We start from the raw sequence: 16,201 nt of genomic DNA, 5'->3' as shown, positions 1-16,201 counted from the left end.
AAATGAGTCAAAGAAGACTGAGCAATTGTATCCTCCATTAATTCTCAACAGGAATACCCAGGAGATGTGATTCACCAGGTACAAAAAGACCTGCAAGAAGAAGGGACAACACTGGAAGCTATCCATAAACACATTCTATTCAGAAATAAACTTCATGAGCACATTATTGCCAAGAAAATCCAGATCTAAAAACTGACAAAACACAGTCTGAAGTGAGAAAGGAACAGCAAAGGAAACAAATGTAGAAATACTAGGTTAATGTTAAAGCCCAGGTGTACCATCAGCATACAGTGTGTGCAGCAAAAGTGAATGTTTGAAGTGAAAAGAGCGGTCTGCATTATGTTTTTCCTGGTAGCATTTTATGAGAAGTTGCATTTGCTGAGTAGCAGTGTTTCCCATGCACATTCTCTCTGTATTATAGTTAATTTTCAGAGACTTAACCCCTTTTTTGTTAGCTTTCCCAGAATTCCAACATAACCTATAGATTGTGTGTCTGCAGATAATGGGTTCATTATTCTTCTCAAGTTTCATCTTCCAGGTATTTCCCAGGAAGCTTCCAATGACAATTCAAAAATTTTGTTTCATATTTTTAAATATATGACCGTAAGCCTACTCTCCACAGTTTTAAATTTGTGATTTCAGTTGCACTGATAAAGGTTACAAAATCTGTTCCTGATGATGAAAAATCATGGATCGGGATCCCTTTATAAAATACTTGCTGTGCCCTGTGGTGTTACAGGTAGCTAAACAATTAACTATTAAAAATGCCTGGATACATATTTATTCCAATCTTCTGTCAGTTAATTTTCTCCTTCCTCCTCACTCTGTCCATCTCCTCCTCTTCCCTCTCTGTATTTCTTCCTCCACCTCTGTCTGTCCCTCTCCACCTTGCCCTTCACCTTGCCCTTTCAAAAGGGCAAGGTGGAGAGGGACATCTTCTCCTCCCCCTTCCTTTTCCATGTTAGCATCCCTGCCTCAATAGAAGACTGGTGGTTTCTGGCCCCACAGCATTTGTTTCCAGATTGTAACTATTATGTGCGCCAAACTTGGTTGAATTTAGTCTAGGGGCTTAGGATCAGCTTTATAGCCATGGGTTTGCCCACTTACACACATGTTGAATATATTTCAAATGAATTTAACATATTTCACACCTATTTGTACATATGTTTCACCTGTATCTCTAGCAAATTTCACCCTGCAGTTTCGTTGTCATGCAGCTCAGTGTTTATGACAATATATCTCCTGAACTGATGTCATAAAATGATGTAATTTTGCAGGTATATCCAGTGGTATATGTGGCTATTGTCTGCAGATTGTATTGTGAATAGAGTTAGTACTAAAGAAGTAATAAATTAAAATGACATGCATGATGTGGCAGCTTTTCATGTTTTTCAGTATTTGACATCATATCTCCTGAACTGTGTGTTTTACAATGATATATTTTTGTAGGTATATTCAGTGACATATATGGACGCTTTCTATAAAATTTGTTGTGAATGAAATTAGCAACAACAAAGAAATAAATTTAAACATCATGCATGATGTGGCAGCTTTTCACTCATTTCAGTATTTATGACATCATATCCCCTGACCAATGTACTGTACAATGATATAATTTTGTTGATACATTTAGCAGTATATATAAATACTGTCTGAAAAAGATATCATGAATACAGTTGGTAGTAAAGATGTAATAAATTAAAATGCTATGATCCATCCAGCAGTGTTACTGCATGAACAGTGAAAATTTAGTAAGTGATAAGCTTTTTCCTTTCATCATCTTACTGAGTTGGCAGTGTGAAGAAGTTTTGTGTAAGTTTGACCTTATGTGTAAATACTGGATGAGTAAAGTATGGGTATTCATGTGTCATGGGTTACACAATTTTTTCACCTGCATCACCATCCCTGTCATATGTAGGTATTTGTAAGGTGTTCTATATGTTAATTCAGGGTATAAGCTATCGCCATTCCAGATTTCATCCAAATCTGTCTAAGATTAAAGAAGTAACACATACATACACAAATATTTGCGTTTACAATATATATAACATTGGTTATAAAAGTTTTTTTTAATATTTCTGTCACAGAGAGAAAATAATTTTAAAAAGCTCTGGAGCTGAAAGAAAACTCTTATGTGGAGCAGAATTAAAAAAATGTCATTAAGAATAACAGCAATACCACTGACATACATTTCTTTTTTCAGAAGACAATCTTGATTCTGGGAAAAAGAAACACAAGAAACAAAAGGGGAGTAAGAAGGATGCCAAAAAGGGTGGAAAGGATAAAACAGAAAGTGATAAGGAAGCTGCAATGTCACAAGAGGAAGCAGCTGTTGTAATACAGAAACGTAAGTCCACAAGTATTCAGAATTAACACTTATACTAACATTACTTAAAAACTAAAATCATACATTCATATTCATCAACCAGTTCCTTCCCTTTTGCGCTTACTCTTCTTTTACTCATTTCATCCCATATTTTAGGCTGAGTGAGCTGTTATCCTGTTATTCAATACATATCACTTTTCTCTACCATACCAAGCAACTGGGATTGCTTTAAGGCAGTTTGATCACTGATGAGCAACTGAAGCAGTGACAACTTCCATGCTGGAACAATACCTTGTACTGGCTGTGACTATTAATTATATTATTGTGTCAATATTTTAGCTTTGTCTTTGTCAATCATTGTCCCATGCACAAGGTGTGCTGGTGCACAATAATTGCCTTATTGTAGTTGGCTTTAAATTTGCTATTTAATTATAACTCTGAAGTACAGTGCTATGGTGATGTACATTATTTGTTCTTAATATCTGAATGCTACTTGCCCATTTACTATGACTTCTAAATGATTTTCTGTCATAATTTATAATACACATGCTAAAATTGGTCTCGATTTTTGAATTTTATATATTGAAATAAGACGAATCTGTTTTTAATTTAACAAGTTTTTATGCTGTAATGAGAAAGTCAAAATAACATATGTTTGTTTCTTACCATTTTTTTCTGTTCAATCTGCCATTTTCATATCTTCATTGAAAAAATACTTTTTGGCCTCAAAAGTTTAATTGTGGCATTTACTTGCACTTATACTACTATGGTCAGCCACTGAAGGATCCACTTCTGTTATGAGGATGATTAGCTGTATAATTTTTCCCATATTTTAATTCTGCTTTAATGTTTTGAGAGATTATACTATTACATGTGTAAAGAGCTCCATAAACAATTTTCTGTATTACTGACACAAAAGTAATAAGTCATCCTTTCAACAGAATTCCGTGGATACCAAGTTAGAAAACAGATGGGGCAAAAGGAGAAAAGCAAAGCAGGTAAGGAAACAAAAGTTTATTCCAAACACACAGTTTTGTTATTTATCATGACACCCTTCTGAAAGTAAAAAATAAATAAAAAAGATATTCAAGTAACTTTTCTCTTAGACAGCAGACACTGAAATTATTAAAACCATCTGAGGTAGGGGCCTATTTGTTCAATAATATTTTGGTTTTGCAAATTTGTAGGCCTATAGCTTTTAATGGTTATGGACAAAGCAATGCATTTTTCCCATAGCAAACAATAGTTTGTGAATTGCATTATTTAAGGTGGAGATTGAAGAGGAATTCCAGCTTATGCACAACACTGTTCCATAGTTTTGTTTTTCCCCAGGCATGTTGCAGCACTTTTTGTGCAATCTTCAATGGATTTATTTGTTTATTTCCTTTCTACAAAATTGTTGGTACACACTAACCTCTAAGGAAACCTTTGGTACACCTCACATGAGGCTAGTAGTTGTTTATGGTGGTAACATTGTATCTACTACACAGTCTCCAGCTTGTCATCTACAAACAGCAAAATTTTTTTTATTTTTTTGTTCATTGTCATTTCCAAATGAGAATCACTAAATGGTGAATTATTTAGTATGTTACTTATAGTTTTTGATGTTGTGGTGTTTTTTTCTTTTGTTTGTGTTGAGGTAGCATGCTTATTTCTTTTTGTAGGATAATTGCACATGCATATCAGCTCTTTAAGCGTTTGTCTTGAATATCAGTGTTGTACGTTACTCCGCCATGTCAAAAGACATTACTGAGGAAAACTGTTATCTGATTACATGTTAATCTGACCCAAAATCTGAACTAACAGCACAACCCCCTAATGAGGCAGTTCCCTATGAGGCAATTAGTAATTGAATAAGTGTTTGGTGGAGCTCTGATGCAGCTACACTGTTTAATGTTCCAAGTGGGTCATTACTGTGCGGCAGCACTCGAATGTAGCAACAGAGCGATGCAATGAAAGTTTATTTTATTACTGATGAGCAACTCATCAGGGCAGGGTAAAATGTATGTATCTATCACAGACTGTGCATTTATCGTGACACTGAAATTGCAACAGCGAAGCTTACCTATCAGTTTCTGAATGACGACCAGTGATGTAGTCCATTCACTGGAAGAAATAGGCCGAATGACATCAAGTACAAATGGTGTAATTTGGTCTTGACAGTCGCACAATGTGACAGGCACCTTCCATGCCCAAAAAAATGAGAGTGGTCAGACTCTTTCTTGGTAATGTGTGCATGAAAACCAGTAGCACAGCTGAGCCCAGGGGAAAACTGTAATGAAAACTTGGAGCAGAGAGACTCCAGTTGCTGATATGGAACTTGATCTGACACTAAATTTACCTCATCGGCAATGCAGAAACTGAAAGCATTAAATGCATCTAGCCTGAACAGGTCTGTGGTATGGAATGATCCACAACAAGGAAGGTGAGAGGGCAAACAACAGATTTGTAAGATACAGGAATGGAGAACTGGCCTAGGTTTGGAATCTGCTGTTTATTGTAGCTAACCAATTTCCGTGAAACCTATGTGTGGGGAGGGGAGGGGAGGGGAGGGGAGGGGAGGGGAGGGGAGGGGAGGGGAGGGGAGGGGAGACCACGTCTATGTACATTTGTGCATTTACTAAAGTCATTGCAGCTCCTATGTCCATTTTCAGTTTTAGTGTTTATCAAACCCACACAAATCAATAAAAAGTTTGTTCAGGAAGACAGTCATTTAGAGATACAGTTTATGTCCATCAGTATTACTGGGTCTACCACATTTTAAGAGGAATTATAAACCAATGCAATATGGACTTTCTTTCAAAACTTCCTGCAAACAGTCCAATGTTTAGGGCATGCAGCATGCTCATGGTGGACAAAGGAATATAAGCAAGATGGAAGAGGGTCTCGTGGCCACTGTTATGATACAGCCTGTTGCTCCTGTGGTCATAACCAATGCTGCCCCATGTGACACTGAGCTGTACTGCTGCACTGCTGTACTGCTGCAACAGGTTGCCCATCATCGTGATCACTTGCATTGTGCCTAATGGGGATTGACTAAGTGATTTCCAATACCTTTCCCCACGCAGGAATCTGATCGCCTGCGGTCCATGACACTTCAAAGGACTGTACTATATTGATCACATCCATAAGTGTCATATCCTCACAAGAAGTGCTTTTCCACAGACTTCCCCATTTGGGGACAGATGAATAATAAAATCATGCACCATATGATCAGTGTAGGATTCATGATGGGTAGTAATGACAAATTTATGAAGACCCAGCCTGTGTAACTCTGCAGACCTTGCCTTTTAAGATTGGTTTGGGAATTTCTGACAATGATAAAATTCTACACCCATCACAATGACATGCCTGCTATCACAGTAATAGGTTGAGAGAAGTTTGCACATTTCATCAAATGATAAGCTAGTTGCTTCTGGCAAAGGTGCAAGTTGACACAACTGATAAAAGCACAGCAAAAACCAGGAAATAAAGAAAGTCCTACACAGGTTTGCATCACCCACATGAAAAACCTAGAAATTTTGGCATAACAATGTCTCATTGGAGTCCCAATCTTCAGCCAATTCATAAGATGCCAGTAAGGGTGATGGTTGCACTGATGGAAGAGTAACATGATGCAAACATGCAAACATGCAGATACCACTTGACTGAGAGTGATGCTGGGAGCCTGCTGTTGTACCATGAAAGCTTGCTATTGGGCAGTGATATGTTGGAGTATTTCTTCCACCAAGATATTCATTGGGTGACTTAGCACTGCCACTAATATGCAGGGGAAATATAACCCTCACTCATCATAAAGTTTTTTCTAGCAAGAACAAACATGATTTGTGGGACTTAGTACTTTACAGAGCCAATGTAAGATACAGTGAAGTACAGGTAGCATGTAGCACTGAACACATGGAATGGACAAGTGTAACACAGTTTACAGAATAGACTGAGCACGTACTTCCCATCACTTCAATAATACTGTTTCTTTAGTGACTCACCAGAGTGCACCAGGGGGAGACACAGATGGTGTCTATAAGCTGGTCTGTGTACTGCACAGACATGTGATCTCTGAAATCCTGCTTGTATCATAAGCAAAAGTACATCAGAACACAGATGGCAAGCCAATACTAAACAAAGAAGGGAAAGCTGAAACGTGGAAGGAATATGTAGAAGGGCTCTACAATGGAAATGAATTTGAAGACAATATTGTAGAAAGGAAATAATTAGATGAAGCTGAGATGAGAGATATGACAATCCACACAGAATTTGACAAAGCCTTGCAAGACTTAAGTTGAAACATGGCCCCTGAAGTAGATGATATTCCCTCAAAATTATTGAGATCCTTTGGAGAGCCAGCCATGGCAAAACTATTCCACCCAGTGTATCAGATATATGAGACACGTGGAATACCCTCAGACTTCAAGAAGAATGTAATGATTCCAGTTCCAGAGAATGCAGATGCTAACAGGTGTGAATATTATTGAACTGTCAGATGAATAGGTTAAGTTGCAACATACTGAAACGAATTATTTACAGAAGAATGGAAAAACTGGTAGAAGCTGATCGTGGGGAAGTTCATTTTGAGATCTAGAGAAGTGAGAACACACAGGGCAATATTGGTTCCATGATTTATCATAGAAGATAAATTAAAGAAAGATGGACTTACATGTACAGCATTTTTAGAGTCAGACAAAGCCTTTGCCAGTTTTAGCTGTAATACACTCTTTTAAATTCTGGAGGTAACAGAGATAAAACACAGAGAGTGAAAGGCACAAAAACCAGATTGCTGTCATAAAAATAGAAGAACATGTAAGGGAAGCAGCATTTGAGAAGAGAGTGTGACACTGTTGTAGCCTATCACCTTTGCTATTCAACCTGTACAGTGAGCAAAGAGTAAAGAAAACCAAAGAAAAATTTGGAGAAGGAATTAAAGTTCAGGAAGAACAAACAAAAATTTTAGGGTTTGCTGATGACATGGCAGTTTTGTCAAAGTCATTGAGGACTTGGAAGAGCAGCTGAGTGGAACCTATAGTTTCTTGAAAAGCAGTTATAAGATGAGCATCAACAAGAGTAAAACAAAGACGCTGGAATGTAGGGTAATGGAATGAAGTAAGATATTCAACAAATTAGATAAAGAGGCAGTAGTGTTGCATGTCAGAAGGGAAGTTGAAACATTTAGCTCTGGAAAGGAGCCTGTAGGAGAGCTGTGTCTTAGATTTGCAAGAATAAGAGACCATGTGCTTGATAGATATATACCTAATAGAACAGTTCATGGTGGCAGGGACCCTTCATGGTATAGCCACTGTAAAGAAATCTCTAAAGGAACCAAGACTACTTCATAATAACTGTAAAAAATAGGACTGTAGATAGGGAGTGCTGTATGAAACATGTTTGGCTGACAGGAGGACAATGTATGTAGCCTACAGTGGCTACAATAACAGAATATTATTGAAGAATCTCTCACAAAACCCAAAAAAATTCTGGTCATATGCAAAGGCTGTTAGTGTTACCAAGGTCAGTGTCCAGACACTAATGTATGAGACAGGGACCGAAAAGTAGAGCAGAAAACCAAAAGGATGAATGCTAAACTCAATTTTCAAACATTTCTTTACAAACGAAAATCCAGGGATATTGCCCCAGTTTAATTCTTGCACCACTACAGTGGTGCCAAAAACAGCTGAAATTGTACAAAGCTCCATGGCCTGAAAGAATCCCTATCACATTCAATATCAAATTTTCAGCTGAGTTAGCCCTCTTTTAAATGTCATCTACTGTAGATCCCTCAAACAAAAAAAGTGCCCAATAGTTGGAAGAAAGCATAGGTCACACACATACTGTAGAATGTAGCTGGTCATTGCTGGTACATTTTTAGCTTTGTTATTGATTATACACAAGCAGTCTGGGTCAGTGAGAGTTGACATGTACACTGTGTGGATGGATGGTTATAGTATATGAGCACTGTGGTTTTACTAGTAAGTGCAATGGATTATTTTGTTTTGGTGTTAATAATATAAATATGTGTGATAAGTTTTTTTAAAAAATGTGCTCAGTGACTGATTACACAAAAATCATGGGATACCTCCTAATATCATGTCAGTGAAGTGCAGCAACTTGACATGGTGTGGACTCAACAAGTCATTGGAAGTCTTCCGCAGAAATTTTGAGCCATTCTTCCTCCATAGCTGTCCATAATACTGCAAAAGTGTTACCAGTGCAGCATTTTATGCACAAACTGACTTCTCAATTATGTCCCATAAATGTTTGGTGCATTTTATGTTGGATGATCTGGGTGGCCAAATCGCAAACAACTATGGCTCAGTAACTTAGCACATTGTCATCCATAAAAATTCCATCACTACTGCAAATGGTCTCCCAGTAGCTGAACATAACCATTTTCAGTCAATGATCAGTTCAGGTGGACCAGTGGACCAAGTCCATTACATGTAAACAAAGCCACCACCAGCTTGTTGACAACTTTGGTCCAAGGCTTCATGTGGTCTGAGCCACACTCAGATCCTGCCATCAGCTCTTACCAACTGAAACTGGGGCTCATTGACCAGGCCATGGTTTTCCAGCTGTCTAGGGTCCAACCAATATGGTCACGAGCCCAAGAGAGGCACTGCAGGCAATGTCGGGCTGCTGACAAAGGCACTTGCATCAGTCTTGTGCTGCCATAGCCCATTAATGCCAAATTTTGCCACACAGTCCTAATGGATATGTTTGTCAAACATCCCACATTGATTTCTGTGGCTATTTCATTCAGTGTTGCTTGTCTGTTAGCACTGACAACACTCCGCAAACACCACTGCTCTCAATTATTAAGTGAAGGCTGTTGACCACTGCATTGTCCATGATGAGAGGTAATGCATGAAATTTGGTAATCTCGGCACACTGTTTAGACTGTGGATCTTGTATATTGAATTCCTTAACAATTTCCAAAATGGAATGCCCCATGCGTCTAGCTCCAACTACCATTCTGTGTTCAAAGTCTGTTAATGCTTGCTGTGTGGCCATAATCACATTTGAAACCTTTTCACAGGAATCATCTGAGTAAAAATGGCAGCTTTGCCCATGCACTGCCCTTTTATGCCTTGAAAACATAATAGTACCACCATCCATATACGTGCATGTCATAGTCCCTTGACTTTCACCACGACAGTGTACATGAGAAATATATGTGCAGTCATGTGGTACTGTGAGGCCAACAATAGAACAAACTTTGAAAGATTTTCATAGTATGGTCTAGCACACAAAACATGTATACTCAACTGCAGCAAGACTGTACTGAAAACATTTCAATTTCAGTAAACTAATACGGAACCTCACAGAACACATACAAATTATAACACCAATAATGGCCTGCCAGAAGTTCGCCCCAGCCACTAGCAAATTCATGTATATGAGGGTGGTTTCATAGGTCTGGTAAAACAGCAAGAAAAAATATTTGTTTCATGGACAACTCACCTCACTTCTGAACATAGCCTCCTTCGAGGGATATACACTTGGTCCAGTGATTCCCCAGCTTTTTAATCCAGTCAAAAAACTAGGTTGTGTCAAAATCTGCAAAATACTCATTGAGTGCAACTATCACTTTCTCATTTGATGAGAGTCAAGTCAGGGAACAGGAAGAAGTCTCTTGGAGTTAAGTCAGGTGAATAGGTTGGTTGAGGAACAAATTCAAAGCCCAATTCATGCACTTTCACTGTTGCTATTGCTGATGTGTGGGATGGTGCATTATTGATGAAAGAGCCATCCTTGGTTTGAAATGATCCAACAATGAAGCATATAGGGTATAGTTACATTTCTGCCTTCTTCCAAGTTGTCTATGAGGATTATTCTTGGCAATCCTAAAGACAGTGGCTATCACCTAATCAGCTGACAAAATGATGTGCTGAATGCACTTTTTGTCAACTGTGAGTAGTCACAGCACCTATATCACACAAAGCTTCTTCATAGCCAATTCTCTGTGCAGGCTATTATGCACTCACTCACTTGAGATGCCTATGATCTCAGCAATCTCATGAATCTTTATTCAGTAGTCTTGCATTACCATGCCATGGATTTTCTCAATTGTTTCCACTGTGGTAACCTCAACTGCACATTCAGAACATGAGCAAACAAACAATGGAAGCTCCACATTGGAACATCAATAATATAAGGAAAAGGATAGATTGCTACTCACTGTAAAGATGACATGTTGAGCTGCAGGCAGGCACAATGAGCAGTCAGAGTTGCCGCAGGTGGTGGTCAGGTTGCGTGAGGTGTGCTGGATTGTGTGAGTGAATGTAAGTGTGTTTTCTTTTCTGAAGAAGGCTTTGGCCAAAAGCAATGGGTTGTGCCTGTCTGCAATTCAACATGTCAAATTGGGAACACATTTCTTTTATGACCTGTTATCCAATACATAGCTGCTTCACAGTAATAAATAAATTACTGTGAATCTCTTTTAATATAAACAAATTGTTGTCTTTTGTTAAAGCAGATAAATTACAAGAGGAGACAGCACTCTTCATAAGGCAGTACTGCAGAAAATGGAAGGCCAAGTCAATGTTCCAGGTTCTTCTTCTATATCGAGCGGCAAAACATCAAGACCTAGTGTATTTCTCCCAACAGGTCAGTACATTTTTTTTAATATATTTTCATTTAGTTAGTAGGTAGAAAAACTGTTATTTACAAAACATAAATAGACAAATCTACAATGTGGAGGGTTTTTATGACAGATCTGCCCCTAGCAACTCAGCCAGTTGGGCGTTATCTACAAAGTCTTAAAACATTGCAGGATATCTCTGCTGAGGGCAATTTTCAGTTATGTGTACCATTGTGTCTTCATGAATCCACTATCACAGAAAGGAGAATTGAGAAGCTGTCAATTTTACTTTAGGTCATTCCATTTGGTATGGCCTGTACTTAGTTGGACAATTCTAGTCTTGACGTCTGTCTCCAAACTGAACATATCTAGTTTAGTTGAATGGTTTATGGTGCCTTTATGATCAATTAGGGGCTAGTTATGAATCTGGCACAACATTTCCTTCATCTTAAAATTATCTTTTGACATTGCTGTACTGGTTTTCAAAACATAAACCTTTTAGGAGAATGTTGTCTAGCACCTCAAGGACTGGAAGTCACTGTGGACAGTTTGGGGTAACATACTTTCTCAGTTCTTGTAAATGGAAATGAGAAGTGTTACATCATTATCTCCCTGGCTAAATGTTACCAAAATGGTATTTCACTATTCCCACATCTGTGCAGTATGTTGATTAGAATTTCATCCTAAGGCCAGCTTACTTTTAGTTCAGTAAAAAGTCATGCCTATAGATGTAGCAGGCTTTGAGTACATGGTATCTGTTGGGTGTGTCCAGTTACTGGAAATTTTCAGGAGGAGACTGCAAAAAAACATGCCAGATAATTTGCACCTGCAGTGTGTCACCACCCTTTGTACTCTGAACATGAGGAGACTTGGACATGAGAAGATTGTAGGAATGTTTTGACAGGTGAACACCACATCATTTTTCAAGGTACAAATGAATGAGAGATCACTGTGCTTGGCAACTTAAAGCATGAGTGGGTGAGGATATAAAAATCACAAAAAAAGATGGTGTATGCAGAAAGACAACATTCACCATAAGCAAACAATTAGTGCCACCACACAACCAGAGATATCCTAGGAGAACTATTATCATTAATGAAATATTTACCAACAGTGGGTGATCAAATAGTGTTAACTCTGTGCCCCTGTTGTTTGACTAGGAAGAGAGAGCAGGATTCCATTCAACATTTAAGCAAAACCCTTTGTCTCTATTATAACATCACTTACAATATTATGAAAAGGATAGTTGCTACTCTCACCATGTAGCAGAGATGTTGCGTCACAGATAAAGACAACAGAAGACTGTCACAAAATAAGCTTTCAGCCAACAAGGCCTTTGTTGAAAAAATACAACACACACACAGAGAGAGAGAGAGAGAGAGAGAGAGAGAGAGATAGGGTGTTCCATTTATTTTGACCATCATAAATAACTGTTTGTCCAGATGCAAATTACAAAATTTTTCAAGCAAATATTCTTTAGCCATCAGGGGGACATCATTCAGCATGACCACCTTTGTTGTAGCTTTGTTTTTTACAAAGATGTGAACAGCGGTATGACTTTTTTAAATGGCACCCTGTATTTTTGATTCGGTAATTCATTTCCTCTCTTAAAGACCTATTCATAAAAGTGTCACAGTGTACCATTCACTGAAACACAATGTTATTAATTACATAACACAACATTGACTTTGAGCCCGGGATCAAAAACTCATCCACTCGCTGGAGTTGTCAGAAAACAAATGAAAACCAAGTAAAAACATAACACAAAATTGACTTTCACTCTCCTGCACTATTGCCCAGGAGCAGAACATTCAAAGGTACTCAAAGTGGTGATGCTGGACACTAATACATGGTGCACTCATTGAATGAAAAAATTATTTGCTGCTTCCAGTGTTGCCTGCTGAAGAGAATTACAAGCAAGCACGATACGTTCCTGCATGTCCTTTGGAGTTGTTGGAATATTGCGATAGACAACATCTTTAATGCATCCCCAAAGAAAAAAGTCCAGAGGATTTAAATCAGGGGACCTATCAGGCCAAGTAACTGTACCTCCTCGACCAATCCATCTGGCTGGATGCCTTCGGTTTAGAACAGGATGTGTACGCAAGGCATTATGTGCTGGGCATCCATCGTGTAGATACCACATAAGCATTCTGGTTCTTTGTGGCACTTCATCAAGAAGAGGAGGAATAATTTGTCTGAGGAAGATGGCATACACTGTGCCATTTAGACTATCATTGATGAAATAAGAGTCAATAATTGTAGTACCAAGCATCCCACACCAGATGTTAACTCTCCGTTGATACTGATGCTCCAATGTCTAAGCCATCGTGGGTTGTCGCTGGAACAATAATGCATATATCTTGCACTTACCTGTCCTTTGTTTGAGGAGGAACATTCATTGGTCAACAGAACATTGGAGAAGAAGTTCGGGTTGGTGAGGATTTGCTGCTGTGCCCACTGACAGAACTGTACACGATTCTGGAAATCATTCCATGCAATTCTTGATGTAGGTGACATGTAAGAATATGATGTACACTTGTTTTAGGAATGCTAGTCTTGTGTTCAAGCTGTCGTGTGCTCACATGTGGATTCATAGCAACGGAAGCAAGAACAGTAACTTTGGTAGCTTCGTCTGTGCGAGTGCTACAATGATTGCATTGTCGTGGGTTGAAACTGTCCATTTCCTGAAGCACCACAACAAGATGAGAAAGCATCCATTGGGAAGGTGGGTCTTGTCATAATATCGCCCTCTGTACAGTTCCGCTGCCTGCGTAGCATTTCACCTACCTTCAAAAACAGCAATAAAAGAAACGTTATGTCGATACAGTTTGTAGGAAGAACAGCCTTTACTGTATGCCTGCTCTACACAACAGTATTTAAAATGACTAAACTACTGTACTAAATGCACCTGTACATAAGAAAACAGTATTGCAATTACTGTTCTGCTAACTTACATTCCCCATAGATGAGTAGTATTTCTACCTTCTCTTTGTTGGTGTACATTCTACTCACAGAACTCTTCAACTGATGATGGTTGATGGAATGATGGGTGTGCATTCTACTTATGTTTACATTTGTCCTCTGTCAACATCAGCACGTGGATGTTTTCCATTACCCCAAGTACTTGCACTAAGCACTGGGAGCATCAACATCAATGTTGTGTTATGTAATTAATAATATTGTGTTTTAGTGCATGGTACAATGCGATACATTTTTGAATAGGTCTTTAGGAGAGGAAATGAATTACCAAATAAAAAATACAGGGTGCCATTTAAAAAAGACATACTGCTGTTCATATCTTTGTAAAAACAATGCTGCAACAAAGGCAGTCTTGCTGATTGATGTCCCCCTGACAACTAAAGAACATTTGCTTGAAACATTTTGTAATTAGCCTCTGGACAAACAGTTATTCGTGGGGATCAAGATAAATGGGACGCCCTGTCTGTACACACACACACACACACACACACACACACACACACACACACACACACACACACAGCTGAAGTCAAACTATGAGAAGCAGTGCATGATGGGAGAGGCAACTGAGTAGGGGTAAAGAGGAGACGGAGTGGGGAGGGGGAGGGATAGAAGGGTAATGGGTGGGGGATGGTAAAGTGCTGCTAGTGGAAGTGTGCAGGGATGAGGTGGAGAGTGGATAGAGCAGCTAGCTGCAGACAAGGAGTTACCTCCTGACACACCCTCTCTCTACCTCCTCCCTGCACACTTCCACTAGCTACAACTGACTGTCCCCCACTGCTACCCTGCTACCTCTCCCCCTCCCAGCCCAGCCTCCCCCTTAGCCCCACCCAGTTACTTCTCCCATCATATGCTGCTGCTTGTAGTCTGGCTTCCACTGCCAGAGGCTGTGGTCATGTGCATGTTATTGTATTTTGTTGGGTGACTGGTATGAAGCTGAAGTTCTGCAATAGCAGAGTTGCTTGGTTGTTGTAAGTGAGTGTGAAATTCATGCTCTATACACAGGTACTACTTGGACCTGAAGGACTGACAAATAGGTTTTCAGGAGGAATAATGATAGTATTTCGGAATATATGGTATTTATAGGAAGCCAGCTCATATTGTTCTGTACCTCCAAGCAGATAGCTGTCACCCTCCAGCTCATCATGAAGCAGTACTTCATACCTTTGTTCAAAGAACCTATGTCATCTCAGACCCTGGAAATTTGTCAACTGTGTTAGCTCACCTGGAAGTTACCTTTAGCCAGAATAAATATAATGAGACACAGATTAGATGTGTATTGAGGAGGACCTGTTTATAGAGCATAAGAATCTCACCCACTGTTAATTAACATTGCCACATGCTATGGTGCATGCAATGTGGCATATTGGTTAATGTCACTGACTGATGTGCTAAAGATAATCAGTTTAGACTTGACCACCAACAATTATTTATTATTAAGTATTTTCAATTTGTGGATGGTCCTTGAAATGTCTCATGTTTGTAGAGTTTGGGATATCCTATGTTTATGTAAATACCAGCACTTTCCATCCAGGAGAGTTCTTTTCTGGCTGTATATTGATATTCATGACAGATATGCTTTTAGTGCTAAGTGATGTACTTTCAGATTTTAATTTGAGTGTAGTTACAAATGACATTGTTTGCTGGAGATACCTTGAGCTTCAAAACATCTACATCATGGGGGCTATAACTAGGCAACATAAAACAATTGTGTATACAGACATGAACAAGAATACAAGCAGTATGTCATCCCCAAGGTCCATATATTCAGGACATCTATGGATTCCAAAACAGCAACAAGTCAGCTGCACATCAGGAATACAACACCATTTTCTGGAGATGCTGAGTCACTAAATGCAATAAAAGGGATTATGTGATATGTTTGACAAATGTACACTTTTACTTGGATGACTCAGCCAGCCCTGCACTTGTTTCAAACCAATGAAGCAATAGCTAGATAAATTCCAAACTGAACTGAAGAAAACATTTGGTGACAAACAGCAGCAAGTCCATTTTACAGAAGAACAATTGAAGAACAGGGGCTAACATCATGAGGAAATGATACAGTCTCCCATACAGAATACCTTGGTCCTATGTCACATTGTGAATGTGAATATGATAGAAACTGACAAAATCTCACACTTGATTAAAGGGATTGCAGAAGACATGTGCTGGGCTCTTCTTGTAAAGGATGTCACAATAACCAAGGAATTCATCAAATGATCCCAGCACATAAAGATGCTACAGATGAAGAGCTAGGTGAAAGCAGTATGACCAGCTTCCAACTGTAACCCCTCTGATAGCAATGGAAGACCACCACT

At 38.9% G+C, this 16,201-nt stretch overlaps 1 protein-coding gene across 2 annotated transcripts in view; it reads left to right on the top strand.

Moving 5' to 3' along the window:
• The window catches only part of LOC126456986 (neither inactivation nor afterpotential protein C), a 390,163-nt gene that overhangs the window by 307,964 nt on the left and 65,998 nt on the right, over nt 1–16,201 (top strand). Inside the window, exons 20-22 of one of the 2 annotated variants that reach the window (XM_050092949.1) lie at nt 2,204–2,347; nt 3,268–3,324; nt 10,794–10,924. In XM_050092949.1, coding sequence (XP_049948906.1) covers nt 2,204–2,347; nt 3,268–3,324; nt 10,794–10,924 — 332 coding nt within the window. Of the gene's footprint in view, nt 1–2,203; nt 2,348–3,267; nt 3,325–10,790; nt 10,925–16,201 lie in introns of both variants that reach the window. The other variant, XM_050092948.1, reaches the window with a different exon arrangement.

Source organism: Schistocerca serialis, chromosome 2, assembly GCF_023864345.2.
Source record: "Schistocerca serialis cubense isolate TAMUIC-IGC-003099 chromosome 2, iqSchSeri2.2, whole genome shotgun sequence".
Taxonomy (NCBI): domain Eukaryota; kingdom Metazoa; phylum Arthropoda; class Insecta; order Orthoptera; family Acrididae; genus Schistocerca; species Schistocerca serialis.
The sequence above is the reverse complement of the archived record's forward strand: the minus strand, read 5'-3'. Positions and strand labels throughout refer to the sequence as shown.